This window comes from Leptonotus elevatus, chromosome 15 (assembly GCF_054856555.1).
Source record: "Leptonotus elevatus isolate MCC_2025b chromosome 15, RoL_Lele_1.0, whole genome shotgun sequence".
In the NCBI taxonomy this organism is placed as follows: Eukaryota; Metazoa; Chordata; class Actinopteri; order Syngnathiformes; family Syngnathidae; genus Leptonotus; species Leptonotus elevatus.
In genome coordinates, this window is record NC_141253.1 from 9,601,008 (window position 1) to 9,616,661 (window position 15,654).

At 39.1% G+C, this 15,654-nt stretch overlaps 1 protein-coding gene across 2 annotated transcripts in view; it reads right to left on the reverse strand.

The window, feature by feature from the left end:
- Nucleotides 1-9,769: 9,769 nt before the first annotated feature.
- Nucleotides 9,770-15,654, reverse strand: part of igsf9a (immunoglobulin superfamily, member 9a) — a 46,288-nt gene continuing 40,403 nt past the window's right edge. For both annotated transcript variants that reach the window (XM_086097510.1, XM_086097511.1), the window contains exons 17-21: nt 15,342-15,509; nt 15,059-15,095; nt 12,684-14,849; nt 12,454-12,524; nt 9,770-11,297 (exon numbers count right to left, since the gene is read on the reverse strand). In XM_086097510.1, the coding sequence (XP_085953636.1) occupies nt 11,134-11,297; nt 12,454-12,524; nt 12,684-14,849; nt 15,059-15,095; nt 15,342-15,509 (2,606 nt within the window). In that variant the 3' untranslated portion in view covers nt 9,770-11,133. The remainder of the gene's footprint in view (nt 11,298-12,453; nt 12,525-12,683; nt 14,850-15,058; nt 15,096-15,341; nt 15,510-15,654) is intronic.

Here is a 15,654-nt window from a genome sequence, read left to right on the forward strand (position 1 = left end):
TGTTCTCTGTGTTCTATTCTGAATACAATATAAAAATTTGGCACGTTCACATAATTGCATTCAGTTTTTATTCACAATTTGTAGTGTCCCAACTTTTTTGCAATTGGGTTTGTATATACTGTATATGCATCTATCACTTTCTATAACTTGGTGGCGTGTGGTGGGCAGCTTTGTCTCCCTTTATAACTCGGAAATGGATTAAACGCCTGTGTGAAAGTTCCATGTTTTTGTTTAGCTTTTTTTTAAGATGGGCTATAATCTGTGACGTCGCCATTTCGTGCAATCACCGCAAAACGTGCATGTTTTGGTACATAGGAGAAAGTCGGACTAACCACAGAAAGCACGAGAAGATTGATTTTCATTGTCTAAATCCTGTTCAGGGTCAATTTCTGAATTTCTTTTTGATTCTTTGTCATTTCCATAATGCAATGCAGAGGGGGAAAAAGTCAATTTTACTGTTTTGGCCACTCGTTTTATTGACTATAGAGGGATACTATGAAGTCATAAAGAGTAACAGTATCAGTATATGTTATTACATCTGCTATAAAAAAAAAAAGTTGTTCGATTTCCCATCCCAACTGTTCTGTGTTGACGGTACAATCTGAATATTAAGGGGCCCTGGTTAATTGTCTGCTTGTAATGTGTCGTCGTCCTTTTCCGCCCAAAGGAGGAACACAAAATGTCGAATCAGCAGATTCTGAAGAGGGTGACAAAGACATGAACCTGAGGATTTGCTTTCACATATACTGTTCGCTCATACAATTAAAAATGATATGCACCAAAATTGCTTTACTTAAAAGGGGATTAGGAAAAACAACGTTTTAATCTTTGCACAAAATAAACAACTATGGAGTCGAGATTATAACTTGAGTGGGAGTCTCTACAACATGCACACATTTGCTTCCATGCGTGTTGTGTAGTATGAGAGTATCAACTATGATATTTGAGTGAGAACAGCATGTCTCATTAGCGCAAATTGTACATTTTATGAGAGGACATGAAATATTTTCCATTAAATAATAATTTTTGACCATGGATAAAAGACCCCTTGCAGATCGATAAATTTACGCTCTACATGGGAGCTCAGAGTCACACTCCCACATCGCCTGCAGTGCATTTGATTAAAAAAAACAAAAATGCCAATCGTTCCATGCAAACTGCACATTATATACAGATGAAACGAGATGAGGTCCTATAAAGACTTCACGAAGAAAAAAAAAATCCTCAGTTGTGGGCTTCTGCCTGTGAGCTGTATAAATGTATTAAGTATTAATTAGTTTTAGGAAATTGTTAAAGTTTTTTTGGCGAAGATCTGAGGACTTATTAAATCTTAATGGAGCCATTTGTGCATTAAAATGAAACAAAGAAAACAAGAGACGGACATAAGGGTCTACTAACATATGCACAGTTATAGGGTGTTTGTGATTCCATATTTATGCAAATGGCTGTCACTAATGTCAAACATTAGAAATACTTTTAGATGTAACAATATAACCTGAGGTAAGACCAAAGATAAAACGAAAACAATATGTTTTCCCCGATTTAGAGTCAGTAATAAGGAAACTTTCTTTTACAATTCTATTTGATCCAGTCTGCAGTAAGACCTGTACTTCTTAAAATCACATTGCATGAATACAAAAACAGCCGCCTTATCGGAATGTAAAAAAAAAAACATTTTAATGATGTCTGTCAGCCCTCGGGGATGACAAAACTAGAAAAGAGTGAACTCACTAAAGTACACAAAGTAGAAAAAGTTGAGGTCTGATTTAACAGTTCATTTGGGCAAACAGTCCATGATCTGATTTTTGTTGTGTCAGCGGAAATATTTAACTTAAATTCTTTTTCCAGAGTTTATTGTTTGCCAGTCAACAAACATGGCATGCAATTAAGAAATATTGATACTAACATCACATACATACATTTAAATTAAATGCATTCTTACAGACTAGCCCAGACAAAATGAGGCCAGGGACTGAGGTGGGCTGTTGTCCAGTCTCTTACCCCTAATCCCACGGATAATCAAAGTACCGTATAACTGAGCCATACGTCTTCGAAAGATAATAACTACTCACTACAAAGATTATTCCATAAGGGCACTGTGAAATTCAGTCAATCCTCCCAAGATCATTTCTGATTCAAACATAGTCTGCCATAGACATTTTCCCTAAAGACCCACTTGTCTTCAAGGGAATCTGTCTTGAAGACGGCCGTGACAATGACGCTGTGGAGGATTCCTGAAGAATCCTTTCTGCATTGCATAAAGGACTTCAGGGAATTACTTTGAAGTGAAACCTCTGATTTGAGTTTGGATTTGTTACGCCAGTCCTGGAACTTTTCTGACATTAGGAATCAGGACGGATCACACAAAAGTGAGTATACCCCTCATATTTCTGCAGATATTTAATTATATTTTATATCATTAAAAGTACATAAGGCCAGTGCTGGAAAATAATGGTGGCCGCAAAAAATATTGACACGCATTTTCACTTAGGGGTGTACTCACTTTTGTTTCCAAGGGCTGTGTTTTGAGTTATTTTGAGTGACACCGTTTTATAAACTGACTACTTTTCATTGTGTCAAAAATGTCATCTCTTCAGTGTTGTACAATTTAAAAAAAAAAGTTATGATTAAATATCAGCAGAAAAGTTGGGGTGGACTCACTTTTGTAAGATACTCTATGTTTGTGTGGGTGTACATACAAGAGCAGTATACAAATGGATGGATAAATAACCATATGACTGTAAAATGACAACCCTAACTATATTATTATTACTATTGTATCCTGTCTTGTTTAAAATTTAAAGAGGGTCTAAAGAAGGTGCTACATCTTGCTTACTAGGTTAAAGTAGCACTAGCAATTTTCACTATCATTTCATGCTATAGCTAACCTGGATGTCACGGACTTGATTTGAATACTTAATTGCGCATATCCATCTTCGACACACTTTAGGTAGCATTTAGCTTTTGCCCTGTCTCACAAATGGGGTTTTTGTGTCTTGCTCAAGGATGCTTAAACAAAGATCTAAAGCCACATTGATTTTTGTGTGAATCAACTTGCGACACACTGAGAAACAGCCGCAATCTATGCTGCCAATTGTTTTGGCTGTAAGGTAGATTTAATTTAAAGATTACTCTCAGTGTTTATTTCCAGCACAATTAACATTATTGACCCTTATAGTGGATCGTGGGCTGATTTGTTTTACACATTCTCTTGTGTGAACAGTGTAGGCCTACATATGAAACAGTGTTGACAGGAACGTTTGTAATTTTTTGTGTAGTCTCCACACATGAATGTTTAAGATAATCAACTAATGGGAAACGTTAGACAAAGATGACCCAAGTAAACATGTTTTAAATATTATAGTTTTATAAGGGAAAAACTTGGCGCCGAAACCTAATAACTGCTTGGGCCATCCTCAGCAACAGCAACTGAAATCAAGTGTTGTCTATAACTGGCAAAGAGTCTTTGACATCAGTATGGAGATTTTTCTGGCCCAGAGTTCCTTGCAGATTTTTTTTAATTCAAATACACGAGAGGGTTTGCGTAAAACAATGGCTTTTTTTTTTTTTTTTTAAAGGTCATGCCAGTGTTTATCAATTGGATTGAATCTGGATGTGGACTTTGACTATGTCTCTCTAAAACATTCATTTTGTAGTTTTTGTATTTTATTTTATTTTTTAAGTCATTTTGAAGTTAACTTGCTGGTGTGTTTTTGTCATTGTCCTACTGAAGAACAGAAAAGGCGCCAGAAAAGTACATCTTTTTCACAATCATCATTCTAAGTGCATTTTGTAAACGCTTAAGACCAAGGCTGTATTCAAGTCACCTTTACCGAGTCCAAGGCAAGTCCGAGTAAGTCCAAGGTCCTAGTCCAGATGAGATCAAGAGAAAAATACAATTTGGAACTAATCGGTAACCATGGTTCTTGGTTGGCCAATTCCAATGCCATTTTGTTTTAATAATCTCAAAAACGTTATTTCGACTTTCTTTTGAAGGAGGACGTTAATTTTCAGGAATGAAAACCTAGATGGCCTTGGTTGCGTTGATAAAAATATTTTGCGAGTCCAACTGAGTCAAATGCCAAGGAGACCGAGTCGAGTGGTGACTCGAGCCTCGTTCAAAACTTATAAGAATGTCTTTGTCCCAATGAGGACGCACAACTAAGTGGCAAAAATGAGCAAGATGGACTGAGGGTATATTTGAGTCGAAACTCTACTCAACTAATTACTTTGTAAATTCAAGCTTCCCATGGGAAAGGAAAACCAGCCCACACTTTTATGTAGACATTTATTAAATCTCTATAGCCAAAGGGAATAATTTCCCTCATTTCAGTTTCTATCTAATGGATCTTTCTTACGGATCGGGCTGAAAGCCACATTCATTTTTGTTTGCTCCTCCATTTAAAGCAAACAAGAAAACACATTGCTGGAATAATCTTGGTCTTGTAGCAACAAAGCTTCTTCCTTAACTTAACCTCCCAATCGAGTGAGTGGAGTTCAGTGTGCGTATCAAAGACAAATCCATCAACTAAATTTCAGGTATTAAAAGATGTCATCTGCTGACAGGTTTATTACATAAAGCCACTGCTATGTTCACAAAGAGAGGTGCTGCCCGCCATTGGCGTTTTCTGCCTCAAACTTGAATGAATCTCGCCTCTTTGGTGGTTTGTGGGTGTGAGGGCTTGCAATCATATACAACCGCTAGCCTCTAAGACGTAAGTATCTTAACCAAGCCGTCCACACGAAAGCCAATTTCAATGTATCCTCACAAGTTTCTTACCGTTAAGGTCGTTCGTCCACACAATGGCGCGGTTTCGGGGCTTGAAACGGATCATTTTTTGAACCGGGTTCCAGAGTGGAAAACGTGCCCCGTACGCGTCCGTCTGGACACGATATGCAGTATACTCCTCCAGTGATAAGATAATGGTCGCAGCTCGATGACGACGCATTGTCGCACATTGATGACGTATGTGTCAATTCTGTCAACAACAATGGCGGATAGCCGTATCGTAATGGTTTTGCGCAGCATCCTTAGCTTGCTTATGCTTTTGCAGCAAAAATATTTTTTCTTCCTTATTCCCACTTTCAACAAGCGGTGTTGTACTTGAATCACCCGCCATTGTCACTTCTCCTGTGTTGGTCTTTTTTCATGTTGTTTTGATACATGCAAAGCCATGTTTGTTGTGTGGATTGCAATAAAGTCAGAAAAAAATTTCTTCTTCTACGCTTTCCGTTAACTCCCTTTGGCTGCGCTACAGCGCCACTCCAGACTTGGCATATACATTACAGCCGTTAAACATCCTTAGCGTCTTCTTTTGGACACACGCAAGTCTCGAAAGGCTTCTGTGTGTACGAGATTTGTTTGAGGAACGAAGCCGGCTTTGCTTCAGTCTGGACGGGGCCTTGGTGTGTATTTAGTCCCGTTTTTGGTTCAGTTCTTGTTGGTTCATTGTCGTTGTGTTGTCTGTTGATGTCAAGCCACGTAATTAGTTACCCCACGTCTTCCCATGTTGGATTTTTTAACCTTGTTGTTTTTGTTTCTACCTGCCAGTTCTCTGTTTGCCTTCCTATTTTTGTTAATTAAAGTACAATACATTTTTGGGAACTCCACCGCTGCCTCCTCATCTCTGTTTCCCTGCACCTGGGTCCTCAAACTTTGACACCGACCCATGCCTTTTTAGTCCGCAACCAAAACATTGCTTTGAGTTGGAGCCCTCTGTGCAATTAAGTTTGACACCCCTGCCTTAGATATTTCAGAAGCTCCAAAATCGCATTGCTGAATAGTCAACATGTCACAATACTTTCATTTGGTGGCATTTCAAAAATGTTTACACGAGCGGGAAAGATCTATTCTCCCCGTCGCCTCTCATTTTTCTTCTGCCGCCTCGTCAACGTTATGCACAGCACTGCCGTTTTCACCTGTCTTTCAGATGAGCTATTTAAAGACTCTATAAAAAAAAAAGTCCGCGCATTCTGTCTCTGGCGTGAATCACATTGTGCGTGCTAAATTCATCTCTTTGCAAGTAGTCCTCCCAAAACGCGCAAGCAATTTTGTGCTGCATACTAATTTTGGCAGACACAATCTTCCGTGTGGTGTAAGTGGATCAGCTTCCACTTATGTTTAAGATGAGATAATAACTTTTATTAGTTGTGTAATTTCTTCTGGACTGGGTTCCAATCTTGGCTTCTGCTTGTACAGAAAAGGTTTGGCTCCAACGTCGAAAGGTGTGTACTTGAGTATCTGTAATAAAATGACAGCCTAACGCTCCACTCCACATTTCACAACAGCTCCCGATATTGTAAGAGAAATGAACACATTGTCCCCTAAGTATCATAACCCAAGGATTGGTGGGGTCAATGCAGAAATGCTTAATCCCTTGGGAAGTTTAGTTGTTATGTTTTTTTATCAGTAGGTCAGTGGTAGAGCTCAGGTATATAAAAAAAATGCTAACTAATTTAAAAAAAAAAAGTAAGCAGAGGGGCATCTGGATTATAAGGCATTTTCTAAGCCATTTCTGTCTTTGGCAAAATAAAAAATATTGTGCTGACACCTCAACTCTTGTTCTTTGTTGCTGTTGTGTTTGGCTGTACGGGCATCCAGTGAATTACCACTTGTTTTTGCAGCACAAGAGATACGTATTTCCAATAATAACACGTAGCGTTACGAGACAATGCCTTAGATGCTCTATGAATATCCTCTGATCTACAACAAATAAGGCCCATGTCTATCTGATAGTATTTTTGCCAGAAGCAGATAATGGAAAACCACGGTACTCTGCCACTTGAATGTCTCCACACTCTGTATTTCCCTTTGGGCAATTCCTGAAAACAGAAACCAACCCTCCAGAAATAGAATGTGGTTTCAGAGAGGTTGCAGTTATACATATTTCCGACCACTGCACTTTCAGCATTAGATATGATGCCATTGCATCACTAACAGAAAGTCGTTCTTGTCACAAGAAACATTTTCGTTTGCCAGGTCCAACTGTGCTGAGTTGACTATTGGTAACCTAACCAGCTTCAGGGAACAAGAAGAAGATATATCATTTGTATTGTCATGACATACAGGCATATTAATGACATTTGACCTCTGCTTTAAACAGTATGAAAATGGAGGGAGTATTTGTGCACGCTATTGGAGGAATAGAAAGACATACCACATTCAATACCAGCATTTTCCTTGTTCTTGCTAAATCTCTAGCTTTCCTAAATCCACTCCCTATAGTTTATGCATTGGTATGAAACAAACAAACGGATTTAGCCCCTATGCTTTTCTCCATGCGTTGTATGTGTCACCCCATGACTGTGTCTGATTGGTAAGGAAACAAGACTCAAGGAGATTGCGTATGCATACTTGTGTATATGTGCTTCGATTACAGTATTAGAGAAGTCATTGGTGCCTTTTTGCTTTACAGAACAGAATGCGTAAACATCCCTAAGCTTCAGCATTATTCTTGGTATATATATATATATATATATATATATATATATATATATATATATATATATATATTGGGTTTTTTGGGGGGTTTTTGAGCACACACAATTTTAGTGCAGTATCTAATTTCAGCAAAGTTCTTACAAAAAAAAAACTGACAGGTCTTCTGTTGCCAAAGTACTTGAGTTGGTCGGAAAGCTGTGCTTTTAAAACGTTCCCTGTAGAGCGGCACAAGATGTTGAATGTGAGTCATACACAACACTTTACAACAAACAACAATACAAAAAGGTTTTACTGAGAAATTTCTCCAGCTGGAAGCTTCTGGCTCTGCATGATATTTGAATGTCCGTGCGGTCAATGAGCATGGTTGTTTACTAGCAAATGGAAAGTGGAACCTCAAAATAGGAACACACCAACTGCTGTATATCGAGATTCAAAACCCACCAATTGCTTTGGGCAGGACCAGCGTAAAAAACAAGGTTGAACAGAACCTTCATCTTTATAAATTTTAGATGCACGTCTGCAGTACACTTGTAGTATTTTGCATTTCTTCTGGTTCCTAAAGCCACAGTCACATGACCCATGAAGTCCCACTAATTAATTATTTCTTAATAAGCTTGTATCGAAACGATGATGCAACATCTGAGTGAGTGGCTTCACTGATTTACAATGTTTTTGGTTTCACATCCAAGACAGAACTAATTCAGTCTTATTATGTAAGTTCCAAGGATGTGAAAAGGTAATTAAATGGTTAATGCTTCCCCGACTCAGCTTCTATTAATTACATCATAATTGGTCATATCTCAAGGTCATTTCCACAATAGGATTTAATTAGTCGTGTGCCCCCTTTTATTACTGGATCCTGATTGTAACCTTGTAGCAATGCACCAAATGAATAATCTTGATGTGATGCCAAATGGGGTTTGTTCCTATTTCAATGAGCAGTTAACTGTCAGCTTGCCAGCTTCTATGTCCATGAGGAAAGCCAAAGAGGGGTTGGGGTTGGGTGGGATGCCTGCAGAAGGCTTTTAAACTGTCACTAAGCTCTTTTTTTTTGCCTCAATCAGGAATGTTTTTTTTTAAGGATACAAACAAACACTTTGTAGACATTTCACAGATTTCTGGAAATAACTGAATATAAAAATATAGTTTCTAAAATGTCACAGCACACACAGCAGCAATTGGAGAGGTGGCCAGTACTTGAGGAAATGCTGTATTTTCACAGCTTGGTCTCTTTAAGAATTTAGGAGGCTATTTTACAAAAAGTAATGCACTTTACGGAGTAGAAACCGCACATAAAAACAAAATAAACAGCACAAAAATAATTTTTTGCATTAAATGGGAAGTCAACCTTAAATATTTCTTGACAATATGTTATATGTGACCTCACTGGTATAAACATGACATTCTGAGTAATATTAAATTTGTGAAATAAAAGTTATGAAGCAAAACCTAGCCGTTCTTATCCATCTCAGGGGGCGGCCATTTTGTCACTTGTTGTCCACTAAAAGGTAACATCGCTCTGGATAAATTTTGCTGCTCATATTCCACTAACGCAATATTAACCAGAATACCATATTTAGAACATATTATTGCATAATGACAGCCATGTTCCTAGTAAAAAAGTAAATAAATAAAAAACATGTCATTACCAGATGTTCTTGTACATAAAAGTTTGAAAAGAAAGTACTGCAAGTACAAAAGGTGTCTAAGAGGAATGTTAGGTATGAAATTGCATTGCACTTCCACTGCTAAAAACAATCTCGCCTGTCAATTTGCGCTACTTGTTTGCCACTGAAAAGCAACAAATATAGGTTGCGTGAATCGAGCTGCATTGGCTGCTCTCCCACTGTGAGCTCTCAGCTTTGGAAAACAAAAGGCTCCGCAGCCAGACAGAAGAAATATGTTCGTCCCGCCCAATCGTTGCTCAAGTGCTATAAAAAAGTTAAATAAATTGAATTGCATAGAATTAAAACAGATGACTGTGACATTACCTCACATAATTTTATTGAAACTGCAAGTGCCTTGTGCTGCGGTTCTAATACCATTAGTATGACTGGGCGCTTGTTCAAATGTTAGACAAGTATTTTATCAGTCAATGAAATCAACTGCCCTGTCAGTTTGAAATGGAGATGAGAGAAACATTGTCGCCGCAAGAAAATTAAATGAAGCAAGTTTATACATAACTCTTTTTTGATGCGCGTGGCGCCTGAATATGTGGCTCATTAAGTGTTTAAGTAGAGAGGAGAGTACAGAATAGTAAATAGTGCACTATGAAAAACACAATGTCATACAATGCTGCCAGTGAGAAAATGATCTCCAAAATAGACCTTTTTGAAAACTGTGCTTTTACTGCATTGATACTTTGCACATGAACATGTACAAAAACAATTGTCAATCAAGTTGTATAGCACATATTATTACATATTTTACATTATTGAGTATGATATATTATATTTCCACTACAATAGAAATATTGTGCTAAGCAATGTACAATACAAGCAAAAGAAAAATTTAATAAAATGTTCAGTTGGTATTTCAGAGGGGAAAACACATATTCTTTGTTTTGTGTTTTGGACACAGTGTTTGGATTATAAACTGAAGTAGTGCTGACTACAAATCCCCTAAGTACCACATGTGGTTTTTCTCTTTCATAGGCTTGTAATGTGTGAACACCGGGAAATGAAAATTCTCCACAGGAGGTAAACATTGATTTGCAGTGGACGTATCCCATGTGCATTTCAATTATACCAATAACAATGCTCTTCCACAATATGGCATTATGACTTTAATTATTTGCTCGACTAATGTAAAGACCCACAGCAATTCAAAGAAGCTATATGGATTTTGGTATTTTGATAATGTTGATATGTTTGACATGTCATAGGTGGTTGGACATCTTAATTCTGGATTTACATTTCTGATCTGAGCGACCAATCCTGATAAGAGTACCAATATCCATTCTTCTGTTTAGATCGTCTTTCAAATGAACCATATACATATCATTTTGTTTACAAAAACCAGAAACACCTGAAACATTGTCCAAAATGCAGGTAAAAAAAACAGCATGGTTTGGGTGGATAAATGCATCAATAATACTCCATTTGCTGTGTCAGCTATATTTTCCCCCTAAGTATTTCTGCTCAAATCTTTGTGTGTTGTTTGGGTAATCACACATGTGTCTTTGTCGTTATGTCATAATGGCAGACATTTGATTCATAACTGATTATCATCCACCTCTGCAAGAGGCCTGAATCTTATCAGAGGTTATCCATTTTCACACGTTTCAACCCATATCAGAATTGTGCCACTTGGAAATTCGATGCAACTGCAATTGTGTCACTTGAACTATGGAGTGTATGAATCCAGCTTTAAAGGCAACTTCACAGCAAAGCCAGAAACGCAAGATGATGATTGATATATTTTTGACTGGCATTTTGCCACAGTGGAATGACTTTGTCAACGTACACAGAGGACATGATGGATCAGCCACCACAGTAAACTGTTTAGAAATTTATAGACTGGCAGATTGTTTGAACACAAACAAAACAGGTAGGACTCGGTCCCAAACAAAAACAATGTTGAAGAAAAGAAAAAAAAAACTCCAGATGAATCAGGTAAAAAGCTCACGTGCTTGTCACCTGGTGCAATCAATAATTGAATGGCAACATCAACTGAGACACAGGATGGTGTTTTCAGAAAAGCACAGTGTCAGGTTCAGGCAATGCAGAGCAGCTGCTTTGATGCCCCTGCATGAAAGCGTTCTGACTGAAGTTTGTCAGTGCCTTCGTTGAAAACTTCAAGCTGGGAGGACCACAAAGTGCTGCGGCATTCCGTCGGTTCAGTGAAGGAAGAAGGCCTGCGGGGAGCGAGACACTTGAGATATTAGCTTTTACTTAATGACATTTTACGTGCATGCAACATCTTTAACTGCATTTCATCTAGAAAGCTCACTGGGCTACTAGGTTTGCATATTAAATCAGATGATCAAAAGAGTGAATGCTGGGCTCTTTAATTTGATTCTGAACACTAATGTCACCTTGCTAAAAATCATCATTGATTTTCTATTGACCCTTTCCAGATTGAAGCTATTCGAGTCTCCTAAAACTCCAAGGGGAAGCCCTAAATTAGATTGTGACAACAATGTACCGCATATTGCCTCTGCATATCATGGATTGCATGACAATCAACATAGTCTAATCAAAATGGCCAAAAGAACCAAGAAAATGTGCATCTGTTATCAAATATCTATATGCCATCAATATAGGCCTCCTAAGTTAAAGCATTTTATTCAATGACCCCAATTCTGACATATGGTTGAGAAACTTATACTCTAGTAAGTCCTTTTCACACTGCACTTGGTTTTCATGGTATTCATCACGGGGCAGGTCGTAGGATGACACTGAAAAGGTCGTAACTTGGTGTCATTTCCCCCTATATTTGAATATAAGGTGTCAAAATGGAAAGCACTGGCTTTGTTTTTAAGGAGGAAGAGTTGACGTAGCAAGTGATGCATGTGTGGCTATGCTACATGCATTCTATGTTAATCTAACATTTCTGTTGTTAAAAATGCTAAAACCACACTTAACAGTTTCAATGCTTTGTGAAAGGTTTGTTTACAAAACAACTTTGAATCTGTTCACAATAGCTTAGCAATCAGTGCCAAATATAGACATCATTGCGCTAGTATCGTCCTTGCGCCATCTCGGTCCTTTCTCCCCCGTGAACACCTCAAAAAAAAGTGCAGCGCTTAACAGATGAAGTAGTTACTTTACATTTCTAATGCAGTATGATTGTTGACATAACATTTAATTGCTCATGTTAAGGTTACCATAAATACTGGCATAATGAATTTCTTAATCTTTAGTAATAACTCACTGTGTTTACAATTCCACTCTGTCTGGTCCTGTTTAGGTCAATAGTGCATTACATCTTTCACTAGGCAATCATTAATAATTTGAGAAAACGCTTTTTACAGAAAAAGAAAAAAATATCAAAGATGAAAAATGCCTCACCATCATAGTCTCCTGACTGTGAACAGATATCAGCCTCATCCCACTCATAATTCTCATCAACAGAGGGCTTTCTGTCGACGAGAGAGCATAAAATCTCTTCAACGTCACAATACTATTCAGTGCAGGGTCTACTGAATAGTTTTCAGACTATTAGTCTAACACTAAAAGCCTTGTATCAAGTACTCAGGATACTCTACACTAGCAAGCCACTATCATTTACTAGGCCTTACCTTTGATATTTTTCAATTAGGCCATCCTCCTGCACAGTTTCAGGTGAGCTGGTGTTTGTGGACAAACGACACAAAGACGATCGTCCATTTGCAGGCTCCATGCTCCCTCGGCCACTGCTTGCAAAACTACTGTAGCTGCTTCCACAATCAGGCACTTCCTTGTACACTTCTGCCTCCAACTCCAGTGTGCTTAGGTTATTGAGGGGCTTGTCGTCATCAGGTATTAACTTTCTGGAAAATTTCCAAGTAGAACCCATTGCATTTTTTATGGCTTCCTGGTATTCATCTGGCCATTTGGCAGGATTGGGAAAGACAGAAGCGCTTCTTCGCTTGAGGTCGTCAATAAAAATAGGTTTCTGTTTAGGTATTAATGGATTGCTCATAGGATGGTACAATCCAGGGGGTAAACGGTAGGTTGTTTGGCGAGCAGAAGGAACATTTGCAGAATATTTGGAGATATTTCTGGTGGGTGAACTTTGGTTATCTGCATGCATAGAGTCTGGATTAAAGGTGGAGGAATCAGAGTGTTTTTCTTTGTTTAAAGAGTCTATCCATGCATCAGGGGTCAGGAAATCTGTGTCTTTTTGTCTTCTTGTGTCGAGGCTCTGCCGTCGCTGCTTGTAGTCCCACAGTTTTGAACCTTGGCTCACAACTCTACGCAGCTGCGGCTCTGAAGATTTATCTTGGTAGTGAAAGCTCGTGCTCCTCCTCATTTGTTCATACCGGCCTTTGCGAGGGCTTCCTTCGCGAACATGAGAGGCGATTCTGTGGTGTAGCATTGGCTTTTTTGCAGGCTCTGTGACACTTGTTTCAAAGACTGGCTCATCCACACTCATTTCAATACCCACATTCCGCTTAGTGGGCTTGAGGAACTCGTCCTCCGTATTTTTGCAGCCTGGCCCTGCATCAAGAGTCAAATTGGATCTTCCGCCATATATTTGGCAATGAAATAATGGATTGTTTTGTCTCGATGCCTCAGAGGAAGACTCATTTGTTTGCACTTCGAAGAATGTGGATTGCAGTACATCATCATAGCCCTGTGGTGCTTCCTGTACCTCTCCATGTCTCATTGTTGGGGAGAGATGTGGGGGTGTTAATCTTTTATTGGAAGAATGGTCCGCTCCCCCAGATTTGAGGGGGATCTCTCCGGTTAAGGATAGAGAAGGATGTTGGTTACCAGCATTTATCAAAAAGGAATTTGGAGGAGTAGAAGGACTGAAACAGGTCCTGTCTGTGAGCATGGTGGGAAAATCATTCCAGTGAACAGAAGATGACAAGTAAGGGCTTGGCGAGAGACCAAAGCTCTCCCTGTTACTCTGTTTGTGTCTGCATGGCAAGGTGTGGCTCTTATATCCCTGAAAATGCTCATTACCACCATTTTCTCTCTTCTCAGACACTGGCTTCTCCTTTTTTATTTCTTCATTAGAGCATCTGTACACTCTGTATTTCTGGAGTTCCCTTGCCAGTTCTTCCCTCTCCTCAGCCAATTTCAGACAGTGACTCAGGTTTCCCCTCTCTCGCTCGTGTTCCATTTGGAGAACCAGACTGCTGGCGGTTGTTGAAGGCTGGCCGAGGCTTGACCGTATATGTGGCAGCACTGGAAATGTGGGAGATATTGCTCTTTTGTGATGAAAAATACTGGATAAACTACTGCGAGAGCACATACTGTTCAAGTCAGGAAAGCCATCGTAATTTCCCTTATGATCCGAGATGTCTCGATCTCGGGTGATGTCACAGGTTTGCCTTGATGTATTAGATTCAGTTTGTTTGCATGGTGGAAGATCCACAGAAAGAACGAATGGTGGATTTTTACTGTCTTGCTGATCTGAGCATAATGACACAGACTTTTGGACTGTCAAAGGACTTTTCTTGCTTTGAACAATCAGTGCGTCATATGGCGGCATTATAAAGCGCCCATCTGGACCTCTGGTGATCAACTCAACAGAGGAAGAAACGGGGCATGATTTTAGACACTGAAATTGATTTGGGCTTCTTCTGTGGTTAGACAGAAGCTGCTGCTTGTGATGTCGATTCTCACTGTTGAAGGAGGAACAATCTGTCTTTGAGGAGGAAGAGGTGGTAGAGGAAGTGGTGGGGTAGAGGGCACTGGCTGGAAGTAGGCTTTTCTTCAACACACTGTCTGTACTGCCGCAGCCTGAAATCTTTCTGTGAGTAAGAGCAGAAATGAGGGGTGGAAGAAGAAAATAGTTAGAAAAAGCGGAGGTGTCAGATGCAGAGAAAATAACGGGGTGAGAGAGAATGAGTCGAACACAGAAAAAGACCAGAGGAAATAAAAAATGAATTTGTTGAGTAAAAATCAAAAGGGATGGAAAGGTCAATGGGAAGCACATTGAGGACATGATTAATGTACTTACATTGATGGGGAGCGCTTATAGATGGCAGGTGGGGGTTCTGGAAGGGAGGGGGAGGGGAAAATGGTATCTAACTTAATACAGGGTACAATCATATTGGCAAAGAATAAACACTATTTTAGCCTATGTTTACTAACCACTAAGTAGGCAATCATACTCTTTACCAAGCAAGGCGGCATGGCATATAGACCATTTATGGTATTGCAATAGAGCCACTGTAATTTGTTTAATAAACTGACTTAAATTTATAATGCACTTCATGAACAACTGAAGAGAAATGGTTTACCATTCTGCTTCTTTTGTCTCCGTAGGTTCCTCCTGTGACTGATAAGGCAGGCAGACCCCAACAGCAAGATCAGCGCCAAACACATAAAACCAAATCCGCCAAGAATGCCGGCCAGTAACGGTTCTGGAGAGTCTCCCAATCTGAATGAAGAAGGGTACATCTCCATTCCTGTCAGGACAGATTAATTGTAAATGCAGATCAAAGCAAGTTAATATTGAATCTCCTAAAACCCGGCTAGACAGTTGATAAATCAACCTTGCTTTGCTTTAAATTGCTATGATTGTGGTTGGTCAAAACATGATCAGACAAATCC